This window comes from Dermochelys coriacea, chromosome 3 (genome assembly GCF_009764565.3).
Source record: "Dermochelys coriacea isolate rDerCor1 chromosome 3, rDerCor1.pri.v4, whole genome shotgun sequence".
Taxonomy (NCBI): domain Eukaryota; kingdom Metazoa; phylum Chordata; order Testudines; family Dermochelyidae; genus Dermochelys; species Dermochelys coriacea.
The window spans coordinates 103,253,167-103,271,807 of record NC_050070.1 but is presented as its reverse complement, the minus strand read 5'-3'; the positions used below and the strand labels follow the sequence as shown (position 1 = coordinate 103,271,807).

General features: G+C 41.2%; 1 protein-coding gene across 15 annotated transcripts in view; it reads right to left on the bottom strand.

The window, feature by feature from the left end:
* EYA4 (EYA transcriptional coactivator and phosphatase 4) overlaps positions 1–18,641 on the bottom strand; it is a 231,677-nt gene that overhangs the window by 42,311 nt on the left and 170,725 nt on the right. For 10 of the 15 annotated variants that reach the window (XM_043510993.1, XM_043510998.1, XM_043510999.1 and 7 more), the window contains 5 exons: positions 10,450–10,516; positions 8,661–8,803; positions 8,387–8,530; positions 7,146–7,225; positions 6,724–6,907 (listed from right to left, as the gene is read on the bottom strand). In XM_043510993.1, coding sequence (XP_043366928.1) covers positions 6,724–6,907; positions 7,146–7,225; positions 8,387–8,530; positions 8,661–8,803; positions 10,450–10,516 — 618 coding nt within the window. The remainder of the gene's footprint in view (positions 1–6,723; positions 6,908–7,145; positions 7,226–8,386; positions 8,531–8,660; positions 8,804–10,449; positions 10,517–18,641) is intronic. The other 5 variants (XM_043511000.1, XM_043510994.1, XM_043510995.1 and 2 more) reach the window with 2 other exon arrangements.

Genomic DNA, 18,641 nt, shown 5'->3' with positions numbered 1-18,641 from the left:
AGGGCTACTAGGATGATCCGAGGAATGGAAAACTTGTCTTATGAAAGGAGACTTAAGGAGCTTGGCTTGTTTAGCCTAACTAAAAGAAGGTCGAGGGGAGATATGATTGCTCTCTATAAATATATCAGAGGGATAAATACAGGAGAGGGAGAGGAATTATTTAAGCTCAGCACCAATGTGGACACAAGAACAAATGGGTATAAACTGGCCACCAGGAAGTTTAGACTTGAAATCCGACGAAGGTTTTTAACCATCAGAGGAGTGAAGTTTTGGAATAACCTTCCAAGGGAAGCAGTGGGGGCAAAAGATCTATTTGGTTTTAAGATTCTACTTGATAAGTTTATGGAGGAGATGGTATGATGGGATAATGGGTTTTTGGTAAGTAATTGATCTTTAAATATTCAGGGTAAATAGGCCAAATCCCCTGAGATGGGATATTAGATGGATGGGATCTGAGTTACTATAGAAAATTCTTTCCTGGGTATTTGGCTGGTGAATCTTGCCCATATGCTCAGGGTTTAGCTGATTGCCATATTTGGGGTCCGGAAGGAATTTTCCTCCAGGGCAGATTGGAGAGGCCCTGGAGGTTTTTCGCCTTCCTCTGTAGCATGGGGCATGGTTGACTTGAGGGAGGCTTCTCTGCTTCTTGAAGTCTTTGAACCATGATTTAAGGACTTCAATAGCTCAGACATGGGTGAGGTTTTTCATAGGAGTGGGTGAGTGAGATTCTGTGGCCTGCGCTGTGCAGGAGGTCGGACTAGATGATCAGAATGGTCCCTTCTGACCTTAGTATCTATGAATCTATAAACTGTATAGAAAAGTCACATCTACTCCATTCACTAGGAGGGCTGCATTACACACAAATGACAAAGCTGCACATGTACTCTCAGGAAGATTGGGGGGTGGGGGCAACAGGGACAGACTGATAGAGGCAAGAAAACAAAGCTAAAATTTGACCTAGTATAAACTTTCAAAAGTGCTTAAATGAGTTAGGAGTCTAATATCCATGTTCAAACATGACTTAGGCATCTAAATCCAACTGACTTTCAATGTGGCTTATGTTTCCAAATGCATAAATCACTTTTGAAAACGGGTCTTAGATATCCCTAAATTACTGAGGGCCAGATTTTAAAGGCATTTAGGCACCTATCTGCATCTCTATAAATACCAGCACCTAAATTAATACCTTTAAAAATCTGGTCCTTAGGCACTTTTGAAAATTTTACCCGAATCTAAAATTGTTATAATTTGCTGAGGAATGATAGGGAAATTAAACAGAAATAAATCACTTCTGCTTAATCATGACTCTGTAGTATTCTTGCTTTTGCTGTTGCAGAATTAGTCAGGAGAGGGAGTTCTGATTAATTAACCAACTCTATTCCCTGAGTGATGAAGAGAGCTGTAGCTCACAAAAGCTTATGCTCAAATAAATTTGTTAGTCTCTAAGGTGCCACAAGTACTCCTTTTCTTTTTGCAAATATCAGTAAAGGCACTAAAGGTAATGGGGAAGTAAATAAGGTCAAGGAGTATTGGCTTGTCCTCCATAAGAGAGAGAAGAAAATATGTTCGGTTAAATGAAGAAGTACAAAATGACAACTCGAAACTGGATTCCTTGCACAACCAGAACTTCTATCGACTTCAACAAAAGTTCTGAATATGTGTCTCATAGAAGGGGACCCTTTTAAAGGGAAATGTTAATTTACTAGCTCTTCCACGACTACATAAAAAACAGACTAAAAGAAAAAAAAAACAAATTTCTGGCTTGAACCTTTTAATTATTTCCAACACATGAGAAAATTTAATATATGTGAAAAATGTAATATTTTATAAAATCAAGATTAAATTACAAAGTAACATATTAAAGCATTTGTTCCCAATTATTCAATTTACTTAATTCTTCCAAAAATTAAAAAAATCTTTCTAAATCTTCTATGAAAGTTCCTAAAAGCTGAAGTAAACTACTGAATGCTATTTACAATTTCCATTTAACATTAATTAATTATTACCAGTGGCTTCTCCTTGGACCAACACTGTACATGATTGAATAATTATCCATTAATCAGTATTGTAAGTAATCACTGTACCTTTTAAGTTCTGAGTATTTAGAGCCAACTTTATTTCATTAAACTAATCTCTAAATCAGAATGACCAGCTGTCTCTTACTTGAATGCAAGGCATGCTTCTATTTTAGAACTGCAGAAGTCAGTAGTGCATGGGTTTTTGAACAACTGTACGCTTAATTTGCTGGATTTGCTTTTTACAAACAACAGGCTCATCCATATTAAAGGGGGAACTTATTTTTTTTATCCTTAAATGGCTTCAGAAAACTTAAACTTAAAAAAACCTGACCAAAATACAGATCTCTGGTGTAGTAAGAATGTGTCTCAAATCTGACAAACTAAATGCAAACTGTTCATACACGGAAGGACCCAAAAATGTGTGTACTTATTTAGAGATTGGGAAGTCCTAGTGCAGTTCACTGAAGTTAGAAATATTAATTGCAATGCTTGAAATTCTTTTCTTTTTTCTATATTCAACACATAACTAAGGATCCTGTTTGGGAAACTTCATTCACTGGCAAGTGAGAGTCTGGCTACAATAAAGTGACAGGAAAGCATTAAGCATGAACATGGTATGACCTGTAATTGTAGACATAGTGATACTCAGGTACTGACGTATCCCTGCCACTGAACCTGCCACAACTGAACTGAGTAAGAGCACAGTTGTTGCAAAGGGCCCTCTGGGAGGGAAGACCCAGGCATACACACAAACCCAGTGAAAATTCCAATGTGTGCTGCTTCTGAATAGGCTAGTGTGCAAACAAAAGTCAACGCAGACTGATTCGTGCACATGCTTATTCCTTCCTGTGCACAGGCAGGCCCTAGCATTATTATCCCAGTATATCAGCAGCAGGTTCACTCTGCCCTTTCCCCATGCACCAGGTGAAGCAGTAACCAGAAGCTCTTTGCAATTGCTACCTCTGAGCCATGATGTCCCTAGTGCAGGGATCAGCAAACTTTGGCATGTGGCCCGTCAGGGAGAGCCGCGGGAGGGCGGGGACAGTTTGTTTACCTGCAGCATCTGCGGGTTCGGCCGACCGCAGCTCACACTGGCCGCAGTTAGCTGTTCCAGGCCAATGGGGCTGCAGGAAGCGGCGGCCAGACATCTCTTGGCCCGTGCCTTTCTTGCAGCCCCCATTGGCCTGGAACGGCGAACCGTGGCCAGTGGGAGCTACGATAGGCCGAACCTGCGAACACTGCAGGTAAACAAACCATCCCAGCCTGCCAAACCCCCTTTCCCTGACAGGCCGCATGCCAAAGGTTGCTGATCCCTGGACTAAGCATTCAAAATGCTGCACTCCATTTATGCAAGTGTATTTTTAAAGTAACACACAAGAACACCGGCATGCGATGTATTTTCAAAATGGGTGTTGCACTGTGCACATAGTGTCGCATGACTCATTCAGCACTTCACAGAAATGGGAAGTGCATGGGCAGATGTACAAGTTCAGATGCATAACTATTTAAAAGGGAGACATGCTCATGTGTTTAAACATAAAAACCTTTCTTACTATTTCACTATACTTACACACTCATTATGGTTTTCCGTTATTTAGCTTGTATAAAGTTCCCTTCTATAGTACTTTGAATACAGATTATAAAACACTATCATAAGAGATTCTGTAAATACAGTATGTTAACAGATCACTTCTAAGAAGCACAGCTACAAGATGAGATAATGTGCAAACCTACTCACTACAAAATATTGTTAAGTATGCAGGAAATATAAAGTGTCCTGAAGCATGCAGAGTTCTCAAAACATAATTTTATGAGTATTCATTACATTCTTTCAGCATACAACATAATCTTTTGAATTATATGTGGAGCAACATCTACAGTTAATGTTCATTCCTCAAGTGTTCTAATTTCAGTTGATTACAACATAATTTTATCTTTCTGTCTTCAATTTGGCAGGATGTTCTGAGTCCAGGAGTTAATATTTTTTTAAGCTTGTGCCAAAATGGTTTCAAGAACCAAGGGAGTGAATAAAATATACTTTCCTATTTTATATAAACACACATTTTCCAAAAAAATTCAGCCTGAGGCAGACACCTGGCATGGGAAATTTCAGCCCATACAGTTAAAGTTATAAGTAACTGAAAACAGGGTCTTGTAATGGGAAATGTCAGGCAATCTCAACTGTAGGTAATACTGCCAGATCTGTGTATAATTTTTTGCACAACCTTAACTCCTCCCCTTCTGCTTATTCATTATTATTAATATAATACTGCATATTTTTGAAGGACCCTGTGTCATTCAGTTCACTCACTAGAAAGAGAATGAAACGGCTTTGTGTAGTGAATTGGTCTGGGGTCCAGTGCACCCCTTCTGCATTCAGGGACTGATCCAAAACTCATTAAAGGCAATGACAGTTTTCCCAGGACTTCAATAGGTTTTGGATCAGGTCCACACTGCAGAAATTGTATAGTGTATGATGAATGAAGCAGGGTCCCCTGGAAGACAAATAAAGCTCCTGTGGCACTAGACAGAGACCTTGGAAATTTGGGGTCTTTCACTGTCTCTCTCATAGACTTTGTATGTGAGCTTGAGCAAGCCACTGAATCTCTCCGTACCATAGTCTCACATTTGTAAAATGAGGATAATACTTCTTGACTTTGCAGGGGTGTTGCAAGGATCAATTCATTAACCTCTGTGACATGCTCACCTACTAATGTAATGCGCATCACAGAAAAGTCTACAAAGAAGGAAAAGCAATCTTTATGGGCAGCTGTGTTTGGATAGTGTGCAGTGTAGGAAGCAGGCGTGCAGCTATAAGGTGAATGATGGAGATAACAAGAAAAACTGAACAGCTGCCTCATTCACAGAGCAGTGTTCACCTCATGCATTGAATGAGATGGGGTCCTGTAAAAAAGTTTAGCATGATTATATAATAAAATACTGTAATGCTTTATGCCCAAGGGCACATAATTGGTCAGGCAAACTTAATTTGTTCTTGTCCTGGCTTCTGAGTGCTTTACTTTGCAACTGTAACTCTCTTAATATAATTTAAATAGATTGATACCAATACCTGATAAGTCTATTGTGACTTGCTGAATTTTGTGAATTAGCAATATGGCATGCAAATTAATAAGTGCTTGTCTAAATAAAGAAACAACTGTAGTTTGGTTTTAATTATTTATGATAATACTTCACAATATACTGTAAATATGCTGTAATAAGGGAGGCAGTGTGACCTAGTGGATAGAGCACTGGACTGGCTCTGGAGATGTAGATTCTATTCCTGGCTCTGCCACTGGACTCCTGGGCGACCTTCGACCAGTCACTTCACTTTTCTGTGCCTAGGGCCTGGTCTACACTACAGTGTTAGGTCAATACAAGCTGCCTTAATTATGTCAGCGTACACACTACAGCCTTGTTCCTGCCTATGTAAGTGCCCTACTACACCAACATTATAACTCCACCTCCACCAGAGGCGTAAGGCTTATGTTGGTGTATTTAGGGCAACGCAGTGTCCCTGTAGACACTGCATTAGGTATATCTATTGGTTATCATTCTCGTCAATTTCATGGAGCTGTGAAATTGACAAGAAAGCCGGCTCCGGGCTTCCCAGCTCCCTGCTCCCCGCAGTGAGCCCTGTTGCTCCCCAAGATCCTGGCTTTCCACTCCAGCCCGGCTGCCATCCAGGGTCCCCGGGCTCTTGGCTCCTCTCTGAGAGCATAGCAGCTGACTGGTCACCCCACCAGGAGCCTGGCTGCCCAGGCTCAGCTGTGCCCAGCGGGGAGCTCTGCACCCAGACTCCAGTTGGCTGCGGCACTGCTGATGAGGGGAGCAGGACTCCTGAGCTGTGCAGGAGGTCGGACTAGATGATCAGAATGGTCCCTTCTGACCTTAGTATCTATGACTCCCGGTGGGGAGATCTATGCCCAGTGTCTGGTCAGCTGCCCCATTCCCGGTGGGAAACAGGGAGCCAAGAGGGGAGGGGCAGCCCAGGGGGATGCCAGGCTACTAGCAAGGAGCTGTGCAGAGCTGACAGCCCTGGTTCTCCGCCCCCTGCATTGCCCCTTTTAAGTTGGTGGAAGCACATGCATCACCAACAGAAGAAGGGCAATGTGGATAAGAATCCCCACAGTATTTACTGCGGTGGCTGTAAGTCGACCTAACCTAGGTCAACTTAAGTGTATAGTGTAGACATGCCCTAAGTTTCCCCATCTGTAAAATAGGGATTCTGATACTAGCCTCCTTTGTAAAACACTTTGAGATCTATGGATAAAGATCTAGGTACTATTATTATTAGGTGTCAGTAACACAAGATCTCAGACCCATTCTGTTATTAAATCTTTGCTGAGAGCTGAAGAGGGATTGCCTTTCTCAGTGTGAATTAGAGAGATCCTGCTACAGCAAAGCAGTTTCGGACAATCAAAGATGCATACTTGATTGTTGTGTCTTTTCTCATTCCCACAATGATACATATATCAGTTTGCCAAAATTACTGGCTGTGGTTTAATATATAACCTGAATATACACCTTTTTAATATCTCATGATTGTTTCCATAATAATTTTTTTTTCTTTTAGAGACACTGAGCTGAGTATAAAAGTTCATGCTTATCCCAATTTGGTTCAAAATTACCTATGTTGAAAAATTACCCAATTCCGCTTTCATGCATCTAAACTGATGGGATCAAATACACAAAAGTTTTTCACCTGGATGAAGATCTGTACCTGGTTGACTATTCAGGCCAGGGAGAGATTCCTGTAGCTGATAGGTTGATGATGATGAAGACGTGCCATCAGCTGTGTTGTTTGAGGTCATATATGCTCCATATGTTGATGCTGAATAATACTGTGCATACTGGTTTTGGCCAAAAGCTGTGTAGGATGGATAATCCTGGAAAAAGTAAAGGCAATTTATTAAGTGAACCCATTTCTTTATCATGTATTTTAAATGAAAAGATTGATTAGATTTTTTCATGAAGATTGCAGTATTTGGTTAGATATTAAAGTACCCTGCTGTCATATTAAAGATTAAATCACAATAGTCCTATTTTAACCTCAAATTATGCAACTGCCTGATCACTTAAAATATTTTCTTATTCTGTTGCACATATAAATATTGATATTCATACCTGTTGTGAACCACTGAAGTTTGTAGAATTCGAGACTGAATTATTTGCATAAATAGTAGATGAGGGTGTAAAACTAGAACCTAAAGATAAAGGAAATAATTTGTTAAAAGAACCTATTTGTGTATTCAAAAGAAAATTTCTCTTATTACTACACAGACAAATCAGAAGCACAAATAACTGAGATTCTGACTTTAAAATATAAAAATTTCTAATGAACGCTCAACAGAAATGAAAAACTGCTTCCAGATATATTTTTCCCTTTTAATATTGTTAACGGAAACTTGGAGAATATATGGTTGTGTTCAAAAAAACCTTTTCACGCTTGCTACAGTGCATCAACCACTCCCTTGTTTCTTTTCTCTTGTTCTTTCTCTCATTATGTATATTCATTGCTTAGTTCACCTTCACTTGCAGCCATCCAGTCTCGGCATAAAACAGTTCCAGTCCCTTCTCCCTCTCAGGTAAAAGGGAGGCTTGAACCAAGGATTTTTCACATCCTAAATGAATACCCTATCCACTGGATTAAGAAATGAAGGAAGCAGGCCTCCTTTTCCCACTGTTTTGTGTAAGCTCGTCTATAGGCAGGCAAGCTAGTTAGGAGGAAGAACGCCTACCTTCTCCGGTTTCTGCATCACTCTGGGGCTTAGGCATGTTTGGAATGGGGCTGCAGTGCACATGCTGAAAGGCAGAAACCTAGATGCCAAGGGAACTTTTACTGCAACAAAAATGTAAAGTGCCAAGTGAGTTTAGGCACCTACAGGGTGTAGTGGCAGCTGAGCGGGGATTTTGTGAAGCCTAGTGGGACCTGATTCTGAGATTTAGGCACCTCAAGTGGCAGTCAGGGGCCTAAGTCCTTTTGTGAATCTAGCCCCTAGTTCCTATTGATTTCAATGGGAATTAAGTGACTAACCTGCTTGAGCTCTTTTGAAAATCTCACTAGATGCCTATCTGCAACTTTAAGCCTTTAAATACTGGCCCTGGGTCTTTTGATAATTGTTTCTTATGAAGAAATGCACATCATTTAATGCTACATTAAAAGATAATACCTTGCATGAAATCAAATGATATCAGCCTGCATATACATTTCACTTATTTTAATGCGACATAGGCACCTAAATACCTTTGAACATCTGAACCTAAAGGCCTACTTCAGATATTCCTACTCACACTGAGCAACACCTCACTCATGAGTAGTGCCTCTGAAATGAAAGATGGAAAAAATGACAATGGTGGTTACTGACCTGGCATTTGATAAGAATATGGTGTTTGGCCTGGCTGTGGTGTGGAAAACCCCGGACTGTAACTGAGGCACCCACTCTGCAGTGGTGACTGTGTTTGCGAAAGCCCGCTTTCCGTCTTGATGCCTGGCAACATTACACCCAAGTCTGTGTGAGAAATTAATTTTCAACCGATTCTTTAAAATATTTTCTTGTAGATGGGGAGAAAAGTAAAGAATGTTCATATTGACAATTAATCTTACTAGCTAAGAAGGAATAACAATGAGAGGCAAAATACCATAAGCAGGTAAACTGTAAGGCTGTCCAGTCTGTGAGTAGGCTGTATAGACTGCAGGCTGTTGCATTCCTGAATACTGGGTCTGTCCGGAATATGCAGACATTGTTTGAGCTGCTGGTGTAGAAAGAATGTGTGGATAGGGCCTAAATATTAGGAAAAATAGCATTACTGTGGCAACAGATGCTTTGCATGTTGATTCAAGCAATAAAAGAAAAAGGTTTCAAGAAGTCAATAAACAGTTTTGTCAACAATTACTCTTCTAGAATCCAGTCTAACCTTACTGAAGTAAATGGAGACTCTCTGGGTTACATTCTCTGGTGCAACATATATGTTTTGTACCATACCACCAGCATGATATAACCTTAAAGCTGCTGTATCAAACCTCAGGTGGATCATCCCACTGTCAAAATAGCTCTACAGGGTTTTGCACCCCACCCCCCCTTGAAGCAACGAGCATCTGGCATAAGTCAATCAGAGATGCCCTCAGGCTGCTCAAACCCAGTGAAGGAGAACTACTCTAGACACAGTGGCAGCAGGATCAGGGAAGTACAAACGTGAGCGCCAAGATACACAAACTTGTACTGTGTGCAGTTCAGTTGTAGCTGAGGATCTGGCCCTCTGACTTCAATGGGAGATGGATCGAGCCCATATAGAGTGGCATTAAAAATGCCTACAGTAATACTTTAACAACAAGATGGGCTTTCAACATTTGGAAAATTTGGGTTACAGAAAAAGAATGGAAATAAAAGTCATCTTTTGTTTGTGAATAAAATCAGGTTTAAAAATTTTACACTCCAGAGTTGCAAAAAGGTATTCAGAAATATTTGTCATGGAATGTTTAATAAGTCAAATAAGATTTTATGGACCAAGAGTGATCAAACACACTCTGAAGAATTATTGTAACTGAAACCTAGCCATTAAAAGCCATGACTAAATATCAAATACTAATTTGTTTTGCTTTTTTTTCCTAATTACTTCAGCATAGTTGGAAGCAGTTGCTATCAGGAAAAGATTACACTTTAATTTAGATGCCAAAAATTATTACAGTAAATCAAAAATTCAATAAGACCTTGTAATATATTTGGACAAGAATATCTGATGCACTGTTAGCCAAATCCCCTTGTAAGTGAAATAAGAAAGACTACGCTTAGTTCATTGTTGTTTGCAGTGTTGTTGTAGTTGCCTGAAGAAGAGCTCTGTGTAAGCTTGAAAACGTGCGTCTTTTACCAACAGAAGTTCGTCCAATAAAAGATATTACCTCATTCACCTTGTCTCGTTAATATGCAGTGTTGTTGTAGCCGTGTTGGTCACAGTATATTAAAGAGAGTCTCTCTAATACACAGAGTTCAGACATTTACTTGTCATCTTATTACATATTTGTTATATCATAATGTGAATACAAATTTACCAAAACAAAGTAGCTTAAGAAAGCATAACCTGCTAATGTTTCAGTGTTTTCATTTTAGAAACATAATGCCAAATTTTCAAACATAGCCTCCTACCCGGCCTTGTCAAGTATCCAGAATCAAACAAACTTCACACTGCAATCAGGAACATGTGTGCACAAAACTGGTAGTGCCACATACAAATGAGTACTTCCATGCACTACAGTGCTGCCAACTCTAGTGATTTTATCTCAAATCTCACAATATTTGATGTTTTGTTAAAGTCGTGTGGCTACATGAGAATCTCAATTTTAAGTGGGTAGTTGTTGGAAACTTTGAACAACAGAATTGCCTGAAGTCTTGGTCATTCACTATGATAGGCTAGAAAAGATGTAGTCACTAACTTGGAGGGATATATCTGCGGCGAGTACTGATGTGCTGATCTTGGACTGTAGCCACTACTTGTTATTACTGCAAAACAGAAAACAAGAGTGCAACACTTAACAAAAACAAAAATGGATTTAATTCAGATACCAAAACCTTTGCAGAGATAATGAATGCTGAAATATTTACGTTTGAAGAGTATTTAACTAAAATGGGACAACCTTTCATCAAGGCTAAACTACCATATTTTTAATATGCAAACTGAAAACATACAGTAAACTCCCAAGTAACCCAAGTTGTAAAAATCATTGTCTCCCAATATCAGCATGCAGCACCTTTTAAATTTGATTTATATATTTCTGCATACATTTTAGAGGTATACAATTCACACATAATATTTGATCCACAAGCCATGAAACTTCCTATAATGTATTACAAAATTGCCATTTAAAAAAGCTTGTGATCTAATGTATAGTATTACATAGGATAGAAAAAATTATAAAATCTCCTTGAAAAACCTGACACTTGCAAGTTTAAATACAATTTGGAATTTGCAAAATATTTTTTCTTTCAAGTTTGAATATTTTAGTGAATTTCACAATCACGAAAGATATCAAATTGATAGCCCGGGAAAACAAAGTCACCTATTTATCCTCAGATCAGTTAGAGCAAGACACTGGCGATATTTTTAGTTGAAATGTAAGTAAAACAAATCCCAGTTCAGTCGCCGTCAACCTTTTATATGCTTATACTATTAGCAGCTGTATTCTTCCGAAAAAGCTTACAGAATGATAGTCATATCCTATTAAAATTTTCAATCAAAAGCAGCACCCAAATTGGACTAATTCCAAGAGTTTGGACGTTTCACTTTCCTTTAACCATCTGTCTTGATTAAGACAGATGTATTCCAAATATATGTACTCTAAAGTGTTGAACCAATCCCTTCAGAGCAAATCCATATTGAGCAAATATACAGAGTGTCTTTATTAGGCCATCTGCTGTTCATTCACTGTTCAAAAGATTAAAGTAGTACACAATGAAGCACTGGAATTTCTGTAGTCTAATCAATCATAGTTGTACTTCAAAGTATACACTTCCTGAGTTGTTCATAATGGTACTGCAAACCAACTTTTAGAATTGTATAAGTGACAAATAGGTTTGGGTTCCTATATATTTTATGAAATATGATATATTTCTATATCCAAGTCTAATGAATGCCTTTAAGATCTACTGCTTTGATCACATGCAGAAATTCATAGTTTTTAAGCTATTTTAAACATATTTAGAACATTTAGGAAAATGTAGTAGAAGGAAAAGAATTAATTCCTCTTAAATATGCATTAGGTTAGCTTGAAAATTAGGAAATACTGGACAATAATTTCTAGACCCTGTGGTACCAGTTTCAATTTGAAAGTTGCACAGCATATATCAAAGCAAGCTACTTATAAAATTATAAAGGGTTCTCTCTTATTTGCTGAACTCCTGGAGGATAATTACTCTCCCTAGAACACCTCAATGCTCTTTTCTTTATGCAGACAAAACAGTTACACAAGGTGATTTTGCAGATTCTCAGGTCAATGAACTTCAGTGATCCACTAATGGCATCTCTGCTGTTTTTTGACCAGTAATGTAATTAGATTAAATATCAGGCCATTTCTTTTTCTCTTATTTACTGAACTGTATTTTGAGAAGTGGGAGAACCAGCTAATTGACCAACTTTGAAGAACAAACCACGTTATCATACTACTATAACTGGTACAAAAACTTTAAAACAGCTACAGTGGATAAACTGTTTTTCTTATCAAAACACTCATAGTGAAATTAGCATTTTTACAGCAAAACGCATAATGTAATTAAACAGCTCTGCACACCCTTCTCTCTATTTTGTGCATTCAGAAAGACTTAAGAAAATATTCTTGAATGTGTCTTGTTTTCAGATTTTCATTTTCTTTACATTTCACCTTAATGACTGTACAAATAGTATTGTACTAGTAGTTTTCCTTCTTTCATGGACCTAAATTGATTTATATTGGGATAAAAAAAATATAGATGCCCAGAAAGTATTCCATATCTCTCTTTTATTTGCATATAGTTAATAATATTAGAAACCTCAACACGTCTCTGAATGTTCTGAAGACATTGAATGTCTACACTATGAAATTAGGTCGAATTTATAGAAGTCGATTTTTAGGAAGCTATTTAATACAGTCGATTGTGTGTGTCCCCACTAAGCGCATTAAGTCAGCAGAGTGTGTCCGCAATACCGTGGCTAGCATCGACTTTCGGAGCGTTGCACTGTGGGTAGTTATCCCACAGTTCCCGCAGTCTCTGCTGCCCATTGGAATTCTGGGTTGAGCTCCCAATGCCTCATGGGGCAATGTCGTCAGTTGCCCCTCCCTCTGTGAAAGCAACGGCAGACAATCGTTTCGTGCCTTTTTTCCATGCAGCCACCATACTGCTGTCAGCAGACGGTGTAGTAGGACTGCTAACCATCGTCATGCACTGCTTCTGTTGCAACTCTGCTCTCCTGGTGCCATGAATCCACCTTGCAGGTCCTCTTGTCGTTCTGTATAAATATCTATTCTCATGGCATCCGTCATCATCCACCAGTTCCGCTGCAATGCTGCTCTCCTACAGACGACATACCACAGCAAGCATGGAGCCAACTCAGCTCACTGCTGCTGTTGTGAGCATTGTAAACACCTCACACATTATCCTGTAGTATGTGCAGAACCTGCAAAAGCAGGTGGGGAGGTGACAACAGTGCGATCACGGTAGTGATGAGGACAGGGACACAGACTTCTTTCAAAGCACGGCCCTGGCAATTTGGACATCATGGTGGTAATGGGGCAGGTTCCTGCCATGGAACGCCGATTCTGGGCCTGGGAAACAAGCACAGACTGGTGGGACTGCATAGTGTTGCAGGTCTGGGATGATTTCCAGTGGCTGCAAAACTTTCACATGTGTAAGGGCACTTTCATGGAACTTTGTGACTTGCTTTCCCCTGCCCTGAAGCACAAGAAAACCAAGATGAAAGCAGCCCTCACAGTTGAGAAGTGAGTGGTGATAGCTCTCTGGAAGCTTGCAATGCCAGACAGCTACCGGTCAGTCAGGAATCAGTTTGGAGTGGGTAAATCTACTGTGGGGGCTGCTGTGATCCAAGTAGCCAATGCAAACACTGAGCTGCTGCTATCAAGGACTCTGGGAAATGTGCAGGTCATAGTGGATGGCTTTGTTGCAATGGGGTTCTCTAACTGTGGTGGGGCGACAGACAGAAAGCATATCCCTATCTTGGGACCGGACCACCTTGGCAGCCAGTACGTAAGCCGCAAGGGGTACTTTTCAATGGTGCTGCAAGCACTGGTGGATCACAAGGGACGTTTCACCAACATCAACATGAGATGGCCGGGAAAGGTGCATGACACTCGCATCTTCAAGAACTCTGGTCTGTTTGAACAGTTGCAGGAAGGAACTTGCTTCCCAGACCACAAAATTACCATTGGGGATGTTGAAATGCCTAGTTATCGTTGAAGACCCAGCCTACCCCTTAATGCCATGGCTCATGAAGCCATATACAGGCACCCTAGACAGTAGCAAGGAGAAGTTCAACTATAGGCTGAGCAAGTGCAGAATGGTGGTAGAATGTGCATTTGGACGTTTAAAAGCTCGCTGGCACAGTTTACTGACTAGGTTAGACCTCAGCAAAATCAATATTCCCATTGTTATTGCTGCTTGCTGTGTGCTCCACAATATCTGTGAGAGTAAGGGGAAACGTTTATGGTGGGGTGGGAGGTTAAGGCAAATCACCGGGCGGCTGATTACCCACAGCCAGACACCAGGACAATTAGAAGAGCACAGCTGGGCGCCCTGTGCATCAGAGAAGCTTTGAAAACCAGTTTCATGACTGCCCAGGCTATGGTGTGACAGTTCTGTTTGTTTCTCCTTGATGAAAATCCATCCCCTTGGTTGACTCTACTTCCCTATAAGCCAACTGCCCTCCCCCCTTCGATCACTGCTTTCAGAAGCAATAAAGTCATTATTGTTTCAAAATCATGCATTATTAATTCATCACACAAATAGGGGGAAAACTCGCAAGTAGTCCGTGAGGAGGGAAGCACCGGGTGGGGTGGTGGATGAGGGGAGGAGGGAAGGAAAAGGCCACACTACAGTTCAAAACTTATTGAATGCCAGCCTTCTGTTTCTTGGGAAATCCTCTGGGGTGGAGTGGCTGGGTACCCATAGCCTCCCCCCTCTGCGTTCTTGGGCATCTGGGTGAGGAGGCTATGGAACCTGGGGAGGAGGGCAGGCAGTTATACAGGGGCTGCAGCGGTGGTCTGTGCTCCTGCTGCTTGAACATGTCAGTTTGCTCCCCCATTAGGCTTAGCATTGCATCCTGCTTCCTCTTAGCGTGCTCCTCCTTCCTCTCATTGTGTTCATTTAACGCTTTTCTGGACTCTGCCATTGTTTGCCTCAACACATTTCAGTCCAGGAGGACTGCATGAGCTCTGAGAACATATCATCGTGAGTGTGGTTTTTTCACCTTCTAATCTGCGTTAGCCTCTGGGACGGAGATGAAAGAAGGAGTGTAGAAACATTTGCAGCTGTGGGAGGAAAAAAGGGAGAGTAGTATTTAAAAAGATACATTTTAGAGAACAAAGAGAAGACTATTTCACACTGAATCAAGCAATTCACATTACATAGCACATGTGCTTCACCCTCAGGTCCCCCACCGTGTGGCTAGTATCAGGGAAGATCCCTCTCAGCCAAATATGAACAGCTCAGCATGAACGGGCCTCCCCATACTGCGTGGCAAAGGCTTTTAGAGTACCTCCAGGAGAGTTTCATGGAGATGTCCCTGGAGGATTTCCACTCCATCCCCAGACACGTTAACAGACTTTTCCAGTAGCTATACTGGCCGCAAATGCATCCCAAGTCTTCAGGGCAAATTAATCATTAAACACGCTTGCTTTTAAACCCTGTATTATATTTACAAAGGTACACTCACCAGAGTGTACCAGTGCCTTCTCCGGCTTCATGGTCTGGGAGGCCACCTTGGGAGGGTTGGAAGGGGATTGGCTCCAGGGTGATGAACAGTTCCTGGCTGCTGGGGAGAATGGATTCTCCGCTTGTCTGCTGTGCGCTATCCTCAACCATCTCCTCCTCTTCCATCCACAAAATCCTCATCCCTGTTGCATGAGACTTCCCCCTTGCTGGTGTTCACGGACAGTGGTGGGGTAGTGGTAGGGGCCCTCCCTAGAATTGCATGCAGCTCATCATAGAAGCGGCATGTATGGGGCTGTGACCTGGAGCGACTGTTTGCATCCTTTGGTTTTTTTATAGGCTTGCCTCAGCTCTTTAACTTTCACGTGGCACTGCTGTGTCCCCCTGTTGTAGCCTCTGTCCATCATGCCCTTGGAGATTTTGGCAAATATATTGGCATTTCGTCTTTTGGAACGGAGTTCTGCCTGCACGGATTCTTCTCCCCATACAGTGATCAGATCCAGTACCTCCCGTTCGGTCCACACTGGAGCTCTTTTGCGATTCTGGGACTCCATGGTCACCTGTGCTGATCAGCTTGCCACGCTGGCCAAACAGGAAATGAAATTCAAAACTTCAGGGGGCTTTTCCTGTCTACCTGGCCAGTGCATCTGAGTTGAGAGTGCTGTCCAGAGCAGTCACAATGGAGCACTCTGGGATAGCTCCCAGAGGCCAATACTGTCCAAGTGCATCCACACTACCCCAAATTCGACCCAGCGAAGTCAGTTTCAGTGCTAAACCCCTCACCAGGGAGGAGTACAGAAATCGATTTTAAGAGCCCTTTAAGTCGACAAAACAGGCTTTGTCGTGTGGATGAGTGCAGGGTTAAATCGACCTAACGCTGCTAAATTCGACCTAATCTCGTAGTGTAGACCAGAGCTTATTCTCCTCCCTTCTCAAACCTTTCTGATATTTGTTACACCAATTTGTAGATGTTGAATTAGATTGTAAGAACTTTGGGGAACATATTTTATGTATCTGTATATCACCTAACACAGGGGTGGGCAAACTATGGCCCGTGGGCTGGATGTGGCTTGCAAGCCATTTTAAGCTGGCCCACAAGCTCCCACTGGGGAGCGGGGTCTGGAGGTCTGGGGTCTTGCCCTGCTCCAGTGCTCCAGCTGGGGTGCAGGGTCACAGTCACACCACGTGGCTCCCAGAAGCCACAGCATGGTCCCACTCCGGCCCCTACGTGCTTCAATGGCCCCCTCTGGCGCTCCAATGGGAGCTGCAGGGGCAGTGCCTGTAGATGGGGCAGCATGCAGAGCCAGCTGGCCATACCTCCATGTAGGAGCTGGAGAAGGGACATGCCACTGCTTTCAGGAGACGGGAGCCACTTGAGGTAAGCGCCACTTGGAACTTGCACCCCTGAGCCTAGTTCACAGGATGGACTAACTGGGGGATGAATCAGAGATGTGTAGTGATGGAGACTTATGTATAGAACCCCCTGATTCTTTTGTTGCAGAAGTTGGAAGGTACAGCATGAGTGAGGTGGGGGATTGCAGGAAGATCTCTGGGTTAAGACAGCTGAATGCTTAGATTCTACTCCTGCTTCCGCCACAGAGTTCTTGTGTGATATTGGGCAGGGTTTGAGTAGCGTGCAGTAAATAAGGCCTGGGGCCACACACTGAACAATGAGGAAAATACAAAAAATTGAAAAGCTGCTCATTAAGCGAGCACCATGCATTCAATGCACTGAATGAGTCAGGTATCCAGTGGAAAAAAATAGTATGTGATCTTCTAATGAAAGCCTGTATCATAATGCATATGCACAAGGGGGACAAACTGAGATTGTGCAGGCAACCTGAATTCTCCATTTCCTAACTTTTGAATGCTTGATTTTGTAACCATCATAATGTTCTTCTAACCCCAGTTTTTTTTGTGTATAATAAATATTTACTGAAAATGGATGAAGATGGAAAGCCTAGAAGTTGCTTGCTACTCCATTACAATTGTTAATAATTCTCAAATTCACCTAACTTTCCAAGCAATTTAAACACAAAACTGTATACTGAACTAACGCTACAGTCAAGGCAAATTTGTCAAAGCAAGAAAATTCGGAGTTAAACTTTCTCAGTGTCCTGCAGCCCCATGTACAGTACATTGGTATTGCACAATATAGCCCTCTACAGTATCACAGAGTTTCCTGGATTTTATAAAATATTAAATACCAAAACCAATTCTTTACAGATACACCATCCTATTGCAGTAGAAGTGGTGCACGAAATGATTTGTCTACTTAGTTACATCTTACCGGGGAGAGAAATATTTTTTCAGTGGTAATGTCATAAAGCGTTGTGGAATCCTCTGAGAGAGTACTCGGTATGTATTGTAATACCAAAGGCTGAATTAAGGGGTCTGTGAGAGTTTAACTCTAAATTTACTAGAACTGAGCGGCTTTTCTTTCACCATTAACATTAGTTTATTGAGTCCGAGATGTGACATTTCCTATTTATTTTAATATGTGGCATTTATGCTATTTAACCTTTACTTGGCTCTAAGTTTGCAATTATATTATGAGATCAAAAAGTTAATGACTGAAGTCAAGTTCACAGGTACTTCTGACTGTAAAATAGTTATGAAAAGTAACTAGCATGCATGCTTGCTGGCAAGTTTCATCCCAGTGTGATTTCAGAGAGTCAAAATGTTAACCTTTGAAAACGAGGATTTATTATAGAATCATCTATGTAGTCTCAACTCTCAATACACTATAAACCCAATCCTGCCCTGGTATATAGCACGGAACAGTCTATCTGTTCATCACTTCTAGTGTTCAATAAGGTCGCCAAGCAGCAGTGGATACACTACATTCTGCAGGGCTTGTTCAGCCTCTTCTCAGATCCAAAGCACTGCCTATTGTCTACTGTCTGTAAGTCAGGAAAATAGGGTGTAACAGTTGAATACCCGAAACAAAGAGAGTGCACAATGGTGGACTCTCAGACTGGTCTCAGCACTGGGAATTCATCAGTCACTTCACTCCGGCCTCAGTTCAGGAAAGCTTTTAAGCACATGCTTAAGTCCATCCTTACTGAACAAAGCATTTAAGCACAAATAACTTTAAGCATTGATTAAGTCCCTTTAATGGCGCTTAAGTGTGTATTTAAGTGCTGAATCAGGGTTCCTGAGAGTAGGAAATACTCCTGACTGTGGTCCAATGTCACATACTTATATCTAT